Genomic DNA, 18,421 nt, shown 5'->3' with positions numbered 1-18,421 from the left:
GTAAGCTCGATAGCTACTAAGGAAACCTGAGTTTAGAGAAAGAACTGGACCGCCCCTCAACCGAGGTAGTTGTGTTGTGATCAAAATTATGAACCTGTTTTCAGATTTACCTGGTGATATAAAACAGGCTGGATGTAATAATGACAATCGATTTATTACTCAAGAATAACTTGGTTTAGAAAGAATTGTAGATACATGTCACTGTAGATACGGTATATACCTGAGCACACAGTATTTTCAAGTCTTACAGAGCTCTCTCTCCCCTCTCTCTCTCTCTCTCCCTCCCTCCCCTGTAAAATCGGGGCAGGAGAGACGCTTTGACAACGCCATCCACTGACGCCGGAAAAGGCACATGCTGGAAGTTCATCATCGAGCAAAAATGTATGTAAAATACAAAATAGGCTATTTAAAAAATATATTTTTAAAAGTCTTAATTTAAGGTAAGACACAAGGTTTTTACTGTTAAGCTCAAAATAAGATAGCGACGTAGAAATAGGCGGGGTTTGTGACTGGTATCTAACACCTTTCACGCCACTTCGATACAGAAGTGACTTTTTCATAGCAGGTTAGGAGACTGATGTTAAGGTTAGCGAAAATGCTCTCCTAACCTGTTACGAAAATCACTTCTCATCGAAGTGGCGTGAAAAGAGTGTGTCCATTTATTGGAGTGAGTAGGTAGTATTTAGGGTGTATTCATTACGCCGATTCTACAGAAACCGTTTCCTCTAAAACGGAAAAAACGTTTTGCAACGAAAATAAGAGTTTCTATTGGACACATTCAGATAGATCCCGTTCTTATTATAGCGGTAGGCAGTAGGGCCCGTCCCCGTTTGGTTCTTAAACGGTAAACGGTTTCCGGTGCGAGACGTAATGAATACACCCCTTGTTCGTGTACGTCTCCCTCGACGTGTTTTGTTATTGTGGAATCCTGTCAAACACCCGGAGAGGCTCAAAGGTTTCAATTGATTGAGTGGACGGCGCTGTGCTGTGCTAGCCACCTTTAAAAATATATATAATCTAACTTACATATTTATTTTTGTTTTGTTGCTATAAAGCTCCCCAAAAAACTCCGCTCAATTCGACGCCATGGACGTTGGTCAAGGTAACGTTTATTACTGACATGTAATTGTTGTTGAATATGAGACATGTTTGGCCTAACGTTGGTTGATTTTGGGGGGGGGAAATGAATACATATTATGTGTTTGTGATGGTGCACACTGTAGCTATGAATGCAACTTGGGGCCCGACGCAGCAACACAGCCGTTCTGGAAAATGGGGGACCGGAGAGAGCCGTGTTACTATGATGACATTTCTTTTGTTTAAACCTTTTCTATTAACTTGGTTTACTCCTTTTTTTTTTAGATTTATTTTCTTCCGTTTTTTAAAATATTTTTTATCTTACATAAAAATAAATTAACGATATTTGTGCTTTTTAATAGCATATATATATATTTTTTGTATACAAAGGCTACTTTGCTAGTTAGCTAGTACGCTATTTAGCTCTCACAAGCTAACGTTAGCTGGTAAAGCACAGTGCTACTTGGAATCCTTGGGACGTCCCCACAATAACAACTAGCCCAGGGGTGTCAATCTCATTCCATGGAGGGCCCTGTGTAGTAGGCACGTCCCCCCCCCCGTCCCCCCCTTTTCAATTAAGACCTGGACAACCAGATGAGGGGACTTCTTTTAATTAGTGACCTTTTTAAATGAATTAATCAAGTAGAAGGGATGACTGAAAACCTGCAGACACGTGGACCCTCCGTGGAATGAGTTTGCCCTTCCCCTTTTACCCTTTATGTTAACCATTTAGAAATGTAAACTTCAAGCGAAGTAACGTTAACACCCGTTGGGACGTCCCAATGAGCCAAGGTTACAGGGACCAGCCAAGAACTCACCCAGGTAGCTTATTCGTCTGCCAGCTCAAGTTATTTTTAAACAACTCATTTTTTACTGACTCGATTTGTTTTTTAAACTATTTTTATGAAATTCACTGAGGAGAATGGTCCTTCGATTCCTCCACTCACATTAACCTATTAAAAACAGTACTGGACCAATTTAGTTATTTTTATTTATTTAACTAGGCAAGTCAGTTAAGAACCAATTCTGATTTACAATGATGGCCTACCGGGGAACAGTGGGTTCACTTCCGTGATCAGGAGAAGAACGACAGATTTTTTTTTTTACCTCGGCAGCTCTGGGATTCAATCCACCAACCTTTCGGTTACTGGACCAACGCTCTAACCACTAGGCTACCTGCTGCCCCATAGGCTATAGGCCCAATACATTATCACTGCATGTTGGCTATGCTTGAATTGCCCTGCCAATGCTATTCTTCTCAGACCATTTAGAAATGATATTTCAACATGTTAGGTATGTCATCACACAGGTAATAGACTCGCACAGCTGAGTTATCAAAAGGTGGCTTTTTAAAAACGTTTACTGGACTGATGACCTGCACCTGATGGTCAGGCTTAGAGGAGGGAGTAGCGGAGAGGCTGTTCCGTTCTCCCTCCCTCCCCTCCGCTGAGAAAATAGAACAATGTCTTCCAGTTGATGGTGAAACTCAAGTCGCACTGAATTGTTTTCTGCCTGATGCACCAATTCATGTGGTTAATTGGAGACGCACTGCTAATAATAATAACAATGTAAGCTAATCCGAAAACACTTTGCTATATATATATATATATATATATATATATATATTCATTGCAGCTGCAGTGCTGTTTGTAGCACATTTTATGGCTTAGAAAAGTGTTTTCTAATGTGTTGACAGTTGAACTTACTCAAATACAGCAGCTCTTTGCTTTCTTTGTTGACTTTCGGAATCTCACAGTGTCAACTTTCCTGTGTTTCTTTCTTTCTTTTTACAGTCCTATGGCTCGAAGGTAACTGCAGACACTGATCTGAGCTATCTGATTGGCCTTGTGGTAGGCTTGTAGGTGCACTTGATTTGCTCTCTGGACCTGCCATGTAGGCAGAGTTCTACCATCAGACACATGACATTTGTTCAAAATGGGAACACTTTGCCTTCCCGGCGCTAGGGCTGCTGAATCAAGTGCACCTACCGCCAACAGCACTAGGGCTGCTGAATCAAGTGCACCTACCGCCAACAGCACTAGGGCTGCTGAATCAAGTGCACCCACCACCATCAGCACTAGGGCTGCTGAATCAAGTGCACCTACCGCCACAGCACTAGGGCTGCTGAATCAAGTGCACCTCAGCACTAGGGCTGCTGAATCAAGTGCACCTACCGCCAACAGCACTAGGGCTGCTGAATCAAGTGCACCTACCGCCAACAGCACTAGGGCTGCTGAATCAAGTGCACCTACCGCCAACAGCACTAGGGCTGCTGAATCAAGTGCACCTACCGCCAACAGCACTAGGGCTGCTGAATCAAGTGCACCTACCGCCAACAGCACTAGGGCTGCTGAATCAAGTGCACCTACCGCCAACAGCACTAGGGCTGCTGAATCAAGTGCACCTACCGCCAACAGCACTAGGGCTGCTGAATCAAGTGCACCTACCGCCAACAGCACTAGGGCTGCTGAATCAAGTGCACCTACCGCCAACAGCACTAGGGCTGCTGAATCAAGTGCACCTACCGCCAACAGCACAAAAATAGGAATGCAAGGCTTTATCATTGTTTATAGAAATGTTTGGTGATCGACTAGGAATGCCTTGGGAGGTCGACCGCGATCGGCTGGTTGGTGACCACGGAGTTAGAGTTTAATGGCTGTGATGGGAGAACTGAGGATGGATCAACAACATTGTAGTTACTCCACAATACTAACCTAATTGACTTGGTGAAAAGAAGGAGGCCTGTACAGAATAAAAATATTCCAAAACATTCATCCTGTTTGCAACAAGGCACTAAAGTAAAACTGCAAAAAAAAATCACTAAGCAATTAACTTGTTCTCCTGAACACAAAGTGTTATGTTTGGGGCAAATACAACATATTGCTGAGTACCCCTCTCCATATTTTCAAGCATAGTGGTGGCTGCAGCATGTTATGGGTATGCTTGTAATTGTTAAGGACTGGGGAGTTTATGGATACAAAAAAATGTAATGAAGCTAACCATAGGCAAAATCCTAGAGGAAAACCTGGTTGTCTGCTTTCTACCAGACTCTGGGAGACAAATTGACATTTCAGCAGGAAAATAACCTAAAACAGAAGCCCAAATATACACTGGAGTTGGTTACCAAGACAACATTGAGTGTTCCCGAGTGGCCTAGTTATAGTTTCGGACTTAAATTGGCTTGAAAAGCTATGACAAGACTTGGAAAATGGCTGTCTAGCAATGATCAACATCTTTTTGACAGAGCTTGAAGAATAAAAAATAAAAAAAGATTAATGTGCAAATATTGTACAATCCCAGTATGCAACTCTCTTACAGACAGAAGGACTCCGTTGTAATCGCTGCCTAAGGGCGTTCTAACAACATGTATTGACTCGGGTGGAAAATACTAATGTAAATTAGATTTCTGTATTTAATTGACAAAAATCTTGCTGCAATTTCTAACGTGTGTGTGTGTGTGTGTGTGTGTGTGTGTGTGTGGCAACAACAAAAACATATTTTAATCCATTTAGAATTTGGGCTATCACAAAATGTGGAGTAAGTCAATGGGCAGGAATACGTTCTGAAGGTACTGTAGCTAAGCTACCTGAGAAATGTGCAGTTGTGCTGTGAATTCTAGCAGCTACCGTCATTATGAATATATATGATGTAATCATCGTGCCGGCTAATCAAGATGCCAACTGAGCTCAACCTGCCGAAGACAGACAAACGATAAATAACTAGGACCGGATGCCATATTGCTGTTCTTCAGCCTCTTCTCACCCTGCCCTGGATACTGTAGCTACTCGTTACGGTTGATAGGACGTGATTAGGGTCACATGCGTTCATCCTCAAACATGCTACAATGTGGCATCGAGTCAAGTGGGGAGTGGAGGCAGGTAGACTAGTGGTTAGAGTGTAGAGGCGGCAGGTAGCCTAGTGGTTTGAGAGCGTTGGGCCAGTAACCGAAAGGTAAAAAGGTAAAAATCTGTCATTCTTCCACTGAACAAGGCAGTTAACCCACTGTTCCCTGGTATGCTGTCATTTGTAAATAAGTATTTGTTCTTAACTGACTTGCCTAGTTAAATAAAATAAATAAAGTGGGCTTGGTCTCAAATGTCTAGACTACAGACATCTCATTTCAGTGTGTAACTAGGTTACTCTGTTAGCCAGCTATATTATTGCTTCATGTTGACCCCGTAATACAGTGGTGATCTATTCAACACGAAGAGGTGTTGTACTACAACATGTGACGTCATCTCCTGTAGTCTTACCTAGGGCCGGGACGATGCCTGAATCACCGTACTCGTTAGTCTGAAACTGTAACTAGGCCACTCGGGAACACTCAACGTTGTCTTGGTAACAGAACAATATTCTGCTTTTTGGAGTCACGCAATGGTGTGTTTGGTCCTCCCACTACGACGCGGGGAAACCAGGCAGTTTTAGGCTACGGATTCTTTTGCCTCCCTACGGTCTGTGAACGGACCCAAGGTCCACTGTCACTCGGGAGCCAGTGTCCGAGACATCGACTCCCTCCTGCCCATGGTTCTGGCCAACTACTGTGATATTGACACCATCGTCACACACAAACTTTGCTTTAGGTGATCAGAGGGAGGACTATAAAATGTTTTTTTTTTTAAACCCTCGCTAGCGCAGTGAAGATAATTACTTTTTTTTATTTATTCTGTTCTGTTACTTTTAGATATGTGGGAATTGTTAGATATTACTGCACTGTTGGAGCTAGGAACACCAGCATTTAGTTAGATATTACTGCACTGTTGGAGCTAGGAACAACAGCATTTAGTTAGATAGTACTGCACTGTTGGAGCTAGGAACACCAGCATTTAGTTAGATATTACTGCACTGTTGGAGCTAGGAACACCAGCATTTAGTTAGATATTACTGCACTGTTGGAGCTAGGAACATTTAGTTAGATATTACTGCACTGTTGGAGCTAGGAACATTTAGTTAGATATTACTGCACTGTTGGAGCCAGGAACACCAGCATTATAGTTAGATATTACTGCACTGTTGGAGCTAGGAACAACAGCATTTAGTTAGATAGTACTGCACTGTTGGAGCTAGGAACACCAGCATTTAGTTAGATAGTACTGCACTGTTGGAGCTAGGAACACCAGCATTTAGTTAGATAGTACTGCACTGTTGGAGCTAGGAACACCAGCATTTAGTTAGATAGTACTGCACTGTTGGAGCTAGGAACACCAGCATTTAGTTAGATATTACTGCACTGTTGGAGCTAGGAACAACAGCATTTAGTTAGATATTACTGCACTGTTGGAGCTAGGAACACCAGCATTTAGTTAGATATTACTGCACTGTTGGAGCTAGGAACATTTAGTTAGATATTACTGCACTGTTGGAGCTAGGAACATTTAATTAGATATTACTGCACTGTTGGAGCTAGGAACATTTAGTTAGATATTACTGCACTGTTGGAGCTAGGAACATTTAGTTAGATATTACTGCACTGTTGGAGCTAGGAACATTTAGTTAGATATTACTGCACTGTTGGAGCTAGGAACATTTAGTTAGATATTACTGCACTGTTGGAGCTAGGAACATTTAGTTAGATATTACTGCACTGTTGGAGCTAGGAACATTTAGTTAGATATTACTGCACTGTTGGAGCTAGGAACATTTAGTTAGATATTACTGCACTGTTGGAGCTAGGAACACCAGCATTTAGTTAGATATTACTGCACTGTTGGAGCTAGGAACACCAGCATTTAGTTAGATATTACTGCACTGTTGGAGCTAGGAACACCAGCATTTAGTTACATATATTACTGCACTGTTGGAGCTAGGAACATTTAGTTAGATATTACTGCACTGTTGGAGCTAGGAACATTTAGTTAGATAGTACTGCACTGTTGGAGCTAGGAACACCAGCATTTAGTTAGATAGTACTGCACTGTTGGAGCTAGGAACACCAGCATTTAGTTAGATATTACTGCACTGTTGGAGCTAGGAACAACAGCATTTAGTTATATATTAATGCACTGTTGGAGCCAGGAACACAAGTATTATAGTTAGATATTAATGCACTGTTGGAGCTAGGAACACAAGGATTTAGTTAGATATTAATGCACTGTTGGAGCTAGGAACAACAGCATTTAGTTAGATATTACTGCACTGTTGGAGCTAGGAACACAAGCATTTCCCTACACCCGCAATAACATCTGCTGAATATGTGTATGTGACCAATACAATTTGATTAAATTTTGAATTACCTCTGAGCCCCACCCCTCCCTTGATATTGAAGAGTTTCGGGAACATTTCAACCGCCTCGTTGCCCTAAACGAATGAAGAAACGTAGTGTCGACAGTAATGTCTGCTTTTGTGACACTTTTTTAAAAACAATTTGCTGTGGCACATTTTTAAAAGAGACTGGCTTCACCCTGACCACAGGGGTTCCAGGATTATATCTAGCAACATTGCAAACTGTTTGACTGACAATCCAATATGGAGGGTGTTAGGAGATAGATGGGAGGGGTTGAATGGAGCTGAAGGGACTGGATGGTGTTGAGAGAGAGATGGGAGGGGTTGAATGGAGCTGAAGGGACTGGATGGTGTTGAGAGAGAGATGGGAGGGGTTGAATGGAGCTGAAGGGACTGGATGGTGTTGAGAGAGAGATGGGAGGGGTTGAATGGAGCTGAAGGGACTGGATGGTGTTGAGGGAGAGATGGGAGGGGTTGAATGGAGCTGAAGGGACTGGATGGTGTTGAGGGAGAGATGGGAGGGGTTGAATGGAGCTGAAGGGACTGGATGGTGTTGAGAGAGAGAGATGGGAGGGGTTGAATGGAGCTGAAGGGACTGGATGGTGTTGAGGAGAGATCGGAGGGGTTGAATGGAGCTGAAGGGACTGGATGGTGTTGAGAGAGAGATGGGAGGGGTTGAATGGAGCTGAAGGGACTGGATGGTGTTGAGAGAGAAATGGGAGGGGTTGAATGGAGCTGAAGGGACTGGATGGTGTTGAGAGAGAGATGGGAGGGGTTGAATGGAGCTGAAGGGACTGGATGGTGTTGAGTGAGAGATGGGAGGGGTTGAATGGAGCTGAAGGGACTGGATGGTGTTGAGAGAGAGATGGGAGGGGTTGAATGGAGCTGAAGGGATTGGATGGTGTTGAGAGAGAGATGGGAGTGGTTGAATGTAGCTGAAGGGACTGGATGGTGTTAGAGAGAGAGATGGGAGGGGTTGAATGGATCTGAAGGGACTGGATGGTGTTGAGAGATGGGAGGGGTTGAATGGAGCTGAAGGGATTGGATGGTGTTGAGAGAGAGATGGGAGGGGTTTAATGGAGCTGAAGGGACTGGATGGTGTTGAGGAGAGATGGGAGGGGTTGAATGGAGCTGAAGGGACTGGATGGTGTTAGGAGATAGATGGGAGGGGTTGAATGGAGCTGAAGGGGCTGGATGGTGTTGAGAGAGAGATGGGAGGGGTTGAATGGAGCTGAAGGGACTGGATGGTGTTGAGAGAGAGAGATGGGAGGGGTTGAATGGAGCTGAAGGGACTGGATGGTGTTGAGAGAGAGAGATGGGAGGGGTTGAATGGAGCTGAAGGGACTGGATGGTGTTGAGAGACAGATGGGAGGGGTTGAATGGAGCTGAAGGGACTGGATGGTGTTGAGAGGGAGAGAGAGATGGGAGGGGTTGAATGGAGCTGAAGGGACTGGATGTTGTTGAGAGAGAGATGGGAGGGGTTGAATGGAGCTGAAGGGACTGGATGGTGTTGAGAGAGAGAGATGGGAGGGGTTGAATGGAGCTGAAGGGACTGGATTGTGTTGAGAGAGAGATGGGAGGGGTTGAATGGAGCTGAAGGGACTGGATGGTGTTGAGAGAGAGATGGGAGGGGTTGAATGGAGCTGAAGGGACTGGATGGTGTTGAGAGAGAGAGAGAGATGGGAGGGGTTGAATGGAGCTGAAGTGACTGGATGGTGTTGAGAGAGAGATGGGAGGGGTTGAATGGAGCTGAAGGGACTGGATGGTGTTGAGGAGAGATGGGAGGGGTTGAATGGAGCTGAAGGGACTGGATGGTGTTGAGAGAGATGGGAGGGGTTGAATGGAGCTGAAGGGATTGGATGGTGTTGAGAGAGAGATGGGAGGGGTTGAATGGAGCTCAAGGGACTGGATGGTGTTGAGAGAGAGATGGGAGGGGTTGAATGGAGCTGAAGGGACTGGATGGTGTTGAGAGAGAGAGAGAGATGGGAGGGGTTGAATGGAGCTGAAGTGACTGGATGGTGTTGAGAGAGAGATGGGAGGGGTTGAATGGAGCTGAAGGGACTGGATGGTGTTGAGGAGAGATGGGAGGGGTTGAATGGAGCTGAAGGGACTGGATGGTGTTGAGAGAGATGGGAGGGGTTGAATGGAGCTGAAAGGACTGGATGGTGTTGAGAGAGAGATGGGAGGGGTTGAATGGAGCTGAAGGGACTGGATGGTGTTAGGAGAGAGATGGGAGGGGTTGAATGGAGCTGAAGGGACTGGATGGTGTTAGGAGATAGATGGGAGGGGTTGAATGGAGCTGAAGGGACTGGATGGTGTTAGGAGAGAGATGGGAGGGGTTGAATGGAGCTGAAGGGACTGGATGGTGTTAGGAGAGAGATGGGAGGGGTTGAATGGAGCTGAAGGGACTGGATGGTGTTGAGAGAGAGATGGGAGGGGTTGAATGGAGCTGAAGGGACTGGATGGTGTTGAGAGAGAGAGATGGGAGGGGTTGAATGGAGCTGAAGGGACTGGATGGTGTTGAGAGAGAGATGGGAGGGGTTGAATGGAGCTGAAGGGATTGGATGGTGTTGAGAGAGAGATGGGAGGGGTTGAATGGAGCTGAAGGGACTGGATGGTGTTAGAGAGAGAGATGGGAGGGGTTGAATGGAGCTGAAGGGACTGGATGGTGTTGAGAGATGGGAGGGGTTGAATGGAGCTGAAGGGATTGGATGGTGTTGAGAGAGAGATGGGAGGGGTTTAATGGAGCTGAAGGGACTGGATGGTGTTGAGGAGAGATGGGAGGGGTTGAATGGAGCTGAAGGGACTGGATGGTGTTGAGAGAGAGAGATGGGAGGGGTTGAATGGAGCTGAAGGGACTGGATGGTGTTGAGAGAGAGAGATGGGAGGGGTTGAATGGAGCTGAAGGGACTGGATGGTGTTGAGAGACAGATGGGAGGGGTTGAATGGAGCTGAAGGGACTGGATGGTGTTAGAGAGATGGGAGGGGTTGAATGGAGCTGAAGGGACTGGATGGTGTTGAGAGGGAGAGAGAGATGGGAGGGGTTGAATGGAGCTGAAGGGACTGGATGGTGTTGAGAGAGAGATGGGAGGGGTTGAATGGAGCTGAAGGGACTGGATGGTGTTAGGAGATAGATGGGAGGGGTTGAATGGAGCTGAAGGGACTGGATGGTGTTGAGAGAGAGAGATGGGAGGGGTTGAATGGAGCTGAAGGGACTGGATGGTGTTGAGAGAGAGATGGGAGGGGTTGAATGGAGCTGAAGGGACTGGATGGTGTTGAGAGAGAGATGGGAGGGGTTGAATGGAGCTGAAGGGACTGGATGGTGTTGAGAGAGAGATGGGAGGGGTTGAATGGAGCTGAAGGGACTGGATGGTGTTGAGAGAGAGATGGGAGGGGTTGAATGGAGCTGAAGGGATTGGATGGTGTTGAGAGAGAGAGATGGGAGGGGTTGAATGGAGCTGAAGGGATTGGATGGTGTTGAGAGAGAGAGATGGGAGGGGTTGAATGGAGCTGAAGGGACTGGATGGTGTTGAGAGACAGATGGGAGGGGTTGAATGGAGCTGAAGGGACTGGATGGTGTTGAGAGAGAGAATGGAGGGGTTGAATGGAGCTGAAGGGACTGGATGGTGTTGGGAGACAGATGGGAGGGATTGAATGGAGCTGAAGGGACTGGATGGTGTTAGGAGAGAGATGGGAGGGGTTGAATGGAGCTGAAGGGACTGGATGGTGTTGAGAGACAGAGATGGGAGGGGTTGAATGGAGCTGAAGGGACTGGATGGTGTTAGAGAGATGGGAGGGGTTGAATGGAGCTGAAGAGACTGGATGGTGTTGAGAGAGAGAGAGAGATGGGAGGGGTTGAATGGAGCTGAAGGGACTGGATGGTGTTGAGAGAGAGATGGGAGGGGTTGAATGGAGCTGAAGGGACTGGATGGTGTTGAGAGACAGATGGGAGGGGTTGAATGGAGCTGAAGGGACTGGATGGTGTTGAGAGACAGATGGGAGGGGTTGAATGGAGCTGAAGGGACTGGATGGTGTTGAGAGACAGATGGGAGGGGTTGAATGGAGCTGAAGGGGCTGGATGGTGTTGAGAGACAGATGGGAGGGGTTGAATGGAGCTGAAGGGACTGGATGGTGTTGAGAGAGAGAATGGAGGGGTTGAATGGAGCTGAAGGGACTGGATGGTGTTGAGAGAGAGATGGGAGGGGTTGAATGGAGCTGAAGGGACTGGATGGTGTTGAGAGAGAGATGGGAGGGGTTGAATGGAGCTGAAGGGACTGGATGGTGTTGAGGGAGAGAGATGGGAGGGGTTGAATGGAGCTGAAGGGACTGGATGGTGTTGAGAGAGATGGGAGGGGTTGAATGGAGCTGAAGGGACTGGATGGTGTTGAGAGATGGGAGGGGTTGAATGGAGCTGAAGGGACTGGATGGTGTTAGGAGATAGATGGGAGGGGTTGAATGGAGCTGAAGGGACTGTTTGGTGTTGAGATAGATGGGAGGGGTTGAATGGAGCTGAAGGGACTGGATGGTGTTGAGAGACAGATGGGAGGGGTTGAATGGAGCTGAAGGGACTGGATGGTGTTGGGAGACAGATGGGAGGGATTGAATGGAGCTGAAGGGACTGGATGGTGTTAGGAGAGAGATGGGAGGGGTTGAATGGAGCTGAAGGGACTGGATGGTGTTGAGAGAGAGAGATGGGAGGGGTTGAATGGAGCTGAAGGGACTGGATGGTGTTAGAGAGATGGGAGGGGTTGAATGGAGCTGAAGGGACTGGATGGTGTTGAGAGAGAGAGAGAGATGGGAGGGGTTGAATGGAGCTGAAGGAACTGGATGGTGTTGAGAGAGAGATGGGAGGGGTTGAATGGAGCTGAAGGGACTGGATGGTGTTGAGAGAGATGGGAGGGGTTGAATGGAGCTGAAGGGACTGGATGGTGTTGAGAGAGAGATGGGAGGGGTTGAATGGAGCTGAAGGGACTGGATGGTGTTGAGAGATAGATGGGAGGGGTTGAATGGAGCTGAAGGGACTGGATGGTGTTGAGAGAGATGGGAGGGGTTGAATGGAGCTGAAGGGACTGGATGGTGTTGAGAGAGATGGGAGGGGTTGAATGGAGCTGAAGGGACTGGATGGTGTTGAGGGAGAGATGGGAGGGGTTGAATGGAGCTGAAGGGACTGGATGGTGTTGAGAGAGAGATGGGAGGGGTTGAATGGAGCTGAAGGGACTGGATGGTGTTGAGAGAGAGATGGGAGGGGTTGAATGGAGCTGCAGGGTGGGACTGGATGGTGTTAGATGGGAGGGGTTGAATGGAGATGAAGGGACTGGAGGGTGTTAGATGGGAGGGGTTGAATGGAGCTGCAGGGTGGGACTGGATGGTGTTAGATGGGAGGGGTTGAATGGAGCTGAAGGGACTGGATGGTGTTGAGAGAGAGATGGGAGGGGTTGAATGGAGCTGCAGGGTGGGACTGGATGGTGTTAGATGGGAGGGGTTGAATGGAGCTGAAGGGACTGGAGGGTGTTAGATGGGAGGGGTTGAATGGAGCTGCAGGGACTGGAGGGTGTTAGATGGGAGGGGTTGAATGGAGCTGCAGGGTGGGACTGGAGGGTGTTAGATGGGAGGGGTTGAATGGAGGTGAAGGGACTGGAGGGTGTTAGATGGGAGGGGTTGAATGGAGCTGCAGGGACTGGAGGGTGTTAGATGGGAGGGGTTGAATGGAGCTGAAGGGACTGGATGGTGTTGAGAGAGAGATGGGAGGGGTTGAATGGAGCTGAAGGGACTGGATGGTGTTAGATGGGAGGGGTTGAATGGAGCTGAATGGACTGGATGGTGTTGAGAGAGAGATGGGAGGGGTTGAATGGAGCTGAAGGGACTGGAGGGTGTTAGATGGGAGGGTTGAATGGAGCTGAAGGGACTGGAGGGTGTTAGATGGGAGGGGTTGAATGGAGCTGAGGGGACTGGATGGTGTTGAGAGAGAGATGGGAGGGGTTGAATGGAGATGAAGGGACTGGAGGGTGTTAGATGGGAGGGGTTGAATGGAGCTGCAGGGTGGGACTGGATGGTGTTAGATGGGAGGGGTTGAATGGAGCTGAAGGGGTTGAATGGAGATGAAGGGACTGGAGGGTGTTAGATGGGAGGGGTTGAATGGAGCTGCAGGGACTGGAGGGTGATAGATGGGAGGGTTGAATGGAGCTGCAGGGACTGGAGGGTGTTAGATGGGACGGGTTGAATGGAGCTGAAGGGACTGGATGGTGTTAGGAGACAGATGGGAGGGGTTGAATGGAGCTGAAGGGACTGGATGGTGTTGAGAGAGAGATGGGAGGGGTTGAATGGAGCTGAAGGGACTGGATGGTGTTGAGAGAGATGGGAGGGGTTGAATGGAGCTGAAGGGACTGGATGGTGTTGAGAGAGAGATGGGAGGGGTTGAATGGAGCTGAAGGGACTGGATGGTGTTAAGAGAGAGATGGGAGGGGTTGAATGGACTGGATGGTGTTGAGAGAGATGGGAGGGGTTGAATGGAGCTGAAGGGACTGGATGGTGTTAGGAGAGAGATGGGAGGAGCTGAAGGGACTGGAGGGTGTTAGATGGGAGTGGTTGAATAGAGCTGAAGGGACTGGATGGTGTTAGGAGATAGATGGGAGGGGTTGAATGGAGCTGAAGGGACTGGATGGTGTTAGGAGAGAGTTGGGAGGAGCTGAAGGGACTGGAGGGTGATAGATGGGAGGGGTTGAATGGAGCTGAAGGGACTGGATGGTGATAGATGGGAGGGGTTGAATGGAGCTGCAGGGTGGGACTGGATGGTGTTGAGAGAGAGATGGGAGGGGTTGAATGGAGCTGCAGGGACTGGAGGGTGTTAGGAGAGAGATGGGAGTAGCTGAATGGAGCTGAAGGGACTGGTTGGTGTTAGATGGGAGGGGTTGAATGGACCTGAAGGGACTGGAGGGTGTTAGGAGAGAGATGGGAGGGGTTGAATGGAGCTGAAGGGTGGGACTAATAACCAATGTAAAACATACGGGGTCTGTAAAATGTATATAGGTTCAGAACTTTTGTGAAATAGCACAGTTGCAAATAGAAATCAAACTGGATGGACATCAGAAATAGAGGAAGGACTAAGAACAAACTAAATATAACTATTGTAAAATAGATTGTTTCTGTAAAAATGTGTTTAAAGAATAATTTTGCACGCCCAATTTTTCAGTTTTTGATATGTTTGAAAGTTTGAAATATCTAATAAATGTCGTTCCACTTCATGATTGTGTCCCACTTGTTGTTGATTCTTCACAAAAAAATACAGTTTTATATCTTTATGTTTGAAGCCTGAAATGTGGCAAAAAGTCGCAAAGTTCAAGGGGGCCGAATACTTTCGCAAGGCACTGTATATAAAAAAATATCTAAGATTTTGGGAAAAGTTGTTTTCAAGCAATTTGAGGATAAACAACTTATTTGGAAACTTCCAAGTCGGGCTTCTGACCTCTTCACAGCATGAATGAAAATGACTTTATTGAAAATCCGTAATGACCTTCTGTTGGCTGACGGTGAATGCTCTATCCTAGTTCATGTGGATCTCAGTTCTGTGTTTGATACTCGGGATCATAGCATCCTTGTTGACTGGCTGGAGAGGTGGGTGAGAGTCTCCGGCGTTGCCCTCGACTGGTTCAGGTCATATCTTTTGTGGCAGACGCTTCTCAGTGAGAATGGGTGTTTCCGTATCGTCCCCGGCACCTATTCACTATAGTGTCCCCTCGGGTCAATTCTGAGACCAATCCCCCCCCATGTATATCCTCCCCTTGGTGACATCATTGCAGCTTTCAGTTTCGTTGCTATGCAGATGAGACACAGCTCTATTGACAAAGACCCAGTGACCATGCTAGCGTAGTGACCCATCACCAGTGTCTTGCTGACCCCAAATGTTGAATGTCTGACAATTTTGTATTTCATTTTTTTTTATAATTAAATTTTAAAAATTCAGCTCAATGATATAAAATCTGTGGTGGTTCTATTTGACAGCCCGACGTGCTAGAACTCAGATTGTAAATAACCTTTGTTCATTTGTCCACAAATCTCCCTACGAGCCAGGATGCAGCCAGAGATTCTCTGGCAGGGCACTGTTGACCATTCCAAGGTCTTTAGGTTGACAGCGAAAGGAGACTGGGCATTAGGACCCCTGGACTTAGGAGTGGTCTGGCGGAGGAGATCAATGCTGATCGTTGCTGAAGAGACACTTTTTAAATATTTTTTTTTATGAAGACGATGTTCATGTCTGATTTTTAAATGGCGATCGTTTTGTTTTCCTGTTTTTGTTAACACTTTTATTTGATGTGAAGCACTTTTGTTACTTGTATTGAAAAGCGCTGTACCAATAAAGTTATTATTACTGTAGATGACACTAACACATCATTTCAAGGCCTTCTACTCTCTCTCTCTCTCTCAACTCAGCATGCCCCCCTGCCCCCACTCTCTCTCTTGACCCAGACATCAACCTGAACTCTCCCAACAAGGGCCTGGGCCCTGCAGGAGGAGCAGACCCGCTGACTGATGTCCCCGTGGAGGTCGGAGCCGTGGGGGTATCCTCCATCAACACGTTACCCCCGGGGCTCACAGAGGAGGAGGCTGAGGAGATCCGCTCTGAGCTAGTCAAGGTATGGTTCTGTCTGCCGGTGTCTGTCAGCTGGAATCAATATAGGCCTCGTGTTCTGTCTGTTTATTGTCCCTGTGCTCTAATCTGATCACAACCCTTTTTGACTGAGTTTGATTTACTAATAATCGGTCCCAGGAACATTTGAGTGGAACTTTTTGTTTCAGACAATGGTAATGTTCATAACTAGGTTTGGCCCAGCCAGTGGTTGACCGCTCTGGTGTGTTGCTGTCAGGTAGAAGAGGAGATCAGCACCCTGAGACAGGTGCTCCTGGCCAAAGAGAAGCATTCTGCTGATCTGAAGAGGAAGCTGGGGCTGAGCCCCCTCAACGAGCTCAAACAGAACCTCACCAAGGGGTGGCAGGATGTCCAGACCTCTAATGCGTAAGTAGAAGATCCTTTAAAAAATTGAGACTTAAATTTTTAAAATGTATCTGTAATATTCTTCTTCTTAGGTTGTTAAAATAACATGAATTTATCGCTTGCAGTAACGTCGGGCAATCGATTGTTTTAGACGCCCTCTGCTGTTCCCTTCTATCATTCTGGCCTGGTCAGGGCTTTTAGTGTAGACCGGAGTGGCCCTGTGAGTGTGGGTCCACAGCTGTTAGTACACTGAAGTGAACATCAAGGCAGATGTGAGGCTTTTACAATCACGTCCGTCTACTACGACCTCTGACCCTACTCAAATATTCCTTTTGCCGTTTATGATGACTCGTGCTGTAACTCTCTGTAATTTCAACGTTCAAACGGCCCCATTGCGTTTATATAAGTAGCATGATTCAACTCAAATCAAAATGTTATTTGGTCACATACACATGGTTAGCAGATGTTATTGGTCACATACACATGGTTAGCAGATGTTATTGGTCACATACACATGGTTAGCAGATGTTATTGGTCACATACACATGGTTAGCGGATGGTATTGGTCATATGGTTAGCAGATTGTATTGGTCATATGGTTAGCAGATGTTATTGGTCACATACACATGGTTAGCAGATGTTATTGGTCACATACACATGGTTAGCAGATGGTATTGGTCACATACACATGGTTAGCAGATGTTATTGGTCACATACACATGGTTAGCAGATGTTAATGGTCACATACACATGGTTAGCAGATGTTATTGGTCACATACACATGGTTAGCAGATGTTATTGGTCACATACATGGTTAGCAGATGTTAATGGTCACATACACATGGTTAGCAGATGTTATTGGTCACATACACATGGTTAGCAGATGTTATTGGTCACACACACATGGTTAGCAGATGTTATGGTCACATACACATGGTTAGCAGATGTTATTGGTCACATATACATGGTTAGCAGATGTTATTGGTCACATACACATGGTTAGCAGATGGTATTGGTCACATACACATGGTTAGCAGATGTTATTGGTCACATATACATGGTTAGCAGATGGTATTGGTCACATACACATGGTTAGCAGATGTTATTGGTCACATACACATGGTTAGCAGATGTTATTGGTCACACACACACGGTTAGCAGATGTTATTGGTCACATACACATGGTTAGCAGATGTTATTGGTCACATACACATGGTTAGCAGATGTTATTGGTCACATACACATGGTTAGCAGATGTTATTGGTCACATACACATGGTTAGCAGATGTTATTGGTCACACACACATGGTTAGCAGATGTTATTGGTCACATACACATGGTTAGCAGATGTTATTGGTCACATACACATGGTTAGCAGATGTTATTGGTCACATACACATGGTTAGCAGATGTTATTGGTCACATACACATGGTTAGCAGATGTTATTGCTCGTGCTTCTAGTTCCCGATCATGCAGTAATATCCTAGCGTGTCATCCTAGCATCTTTTAGATTTGAAGTGAAGAAGCCATTTTAAATCGAGGCTTCTTTTAAATCCTGTTCAGTCTTGCAATGACACCATATATTACCAAGTCAAAATGGAGGGAGCAAAAACCTTTTATTTATTTATTTTTGATGTTGATAGTGAATCAGTCAGCATCAGTGATTGAAGTTTCTGAAGTAGCCTTAGGTAATGGATTCTCTTCCTCCTCCTCAGATATAAATATTTAAATTAGCTGATGTAAGAGACTTACAGTACAGTGAGTGCATACACTTTATTTTTTTGTATATGTGGAATTGAACCCACAACCTTTTTAGTGTTGCTAGCGTCATGCCCATGCTAACAGAGGACCACTCTCGCCAGATTTATCTTAGCACGACAAAACCTAAGTGTCTTGCATACTGAATGCCTGATTTCTACTGTCGTGCTGGCCTGGCTACGTTTCTGGAGCCAATCTGGAAAGTTAGTGCTGAGCGATTTTAGTGCTTTTTATTCATGTTCAGTTCGACTATTTAAAAAAAATATATATATATATATATATATATTATAATCATGGTTTTGTATTAATTATTTTTTAAATAACAACTTTAAATGCATTAACACAGAATCAAATAATGAAAGTCCCATGATGGTAGT

General features: G+C 46.0%; 1 protein-coding gene across 17 annotated transcripts in view; it reads left to right on the top strand.

Moving 5' to 3' along the window:
- Positions 1-294: 294 nt before the first annotated feature.
- LOC112222445 (tumor protein D54) overlaps positions 295-18,421 on the top strand; it is a 41,966-nt gene continuing 23,839 nt past the window's right edge. For 5 of the 17 annotated variants that reach the window (XM_042304298.1, XM_042304296.1, XM_042304292.1 and 2 more), the window contains exons 1-4: positions 296-381; positions 1,056-1,102; positions 15,724-15,926; positions 16,158-16,306. In XM_042304298.1, coding sequence (XP_042160232.1) covers positions 353-381; positions 1,056-1,102; positions 15,724-15,926; positions 16,158-16,306 — 428 coding nt within the window. In that variant the 5' untranslated portion in view covers positions 296-352. Of the gene's footprint in view, positions 382-421; positions 441-853; positions 1,103-15,723; positions 15,927-16,157; positions 16,307-18,421 lie in introns of those variants that run through there. The other 12 variants (XM_042304301.1, XM_042304287.1, XM_042304286.1 and 9 more) reach the window with 8 other exon arrangements.

This window comes from Oncorhynchus tshawytscha, linkage group LG22 (genome assembly GCF_018296145.1).
Source record: "Oncorhynchus tshawytscha isolate Ot180627B linkage group LG22, Otsh_v2.0, whole genome shotgun sequence".
Taxonomy (NCBI): domain Eukaryota; kingdom Metazoa; phylum Chordata; class Actinopteri; order Salmoniformes; family Salmonidae; genus Oncorhynchus; species Oncorhynchus tshawytscha.
This window is presented reverse-complemented; position numbering and strand designations above follow the sequence as displayed.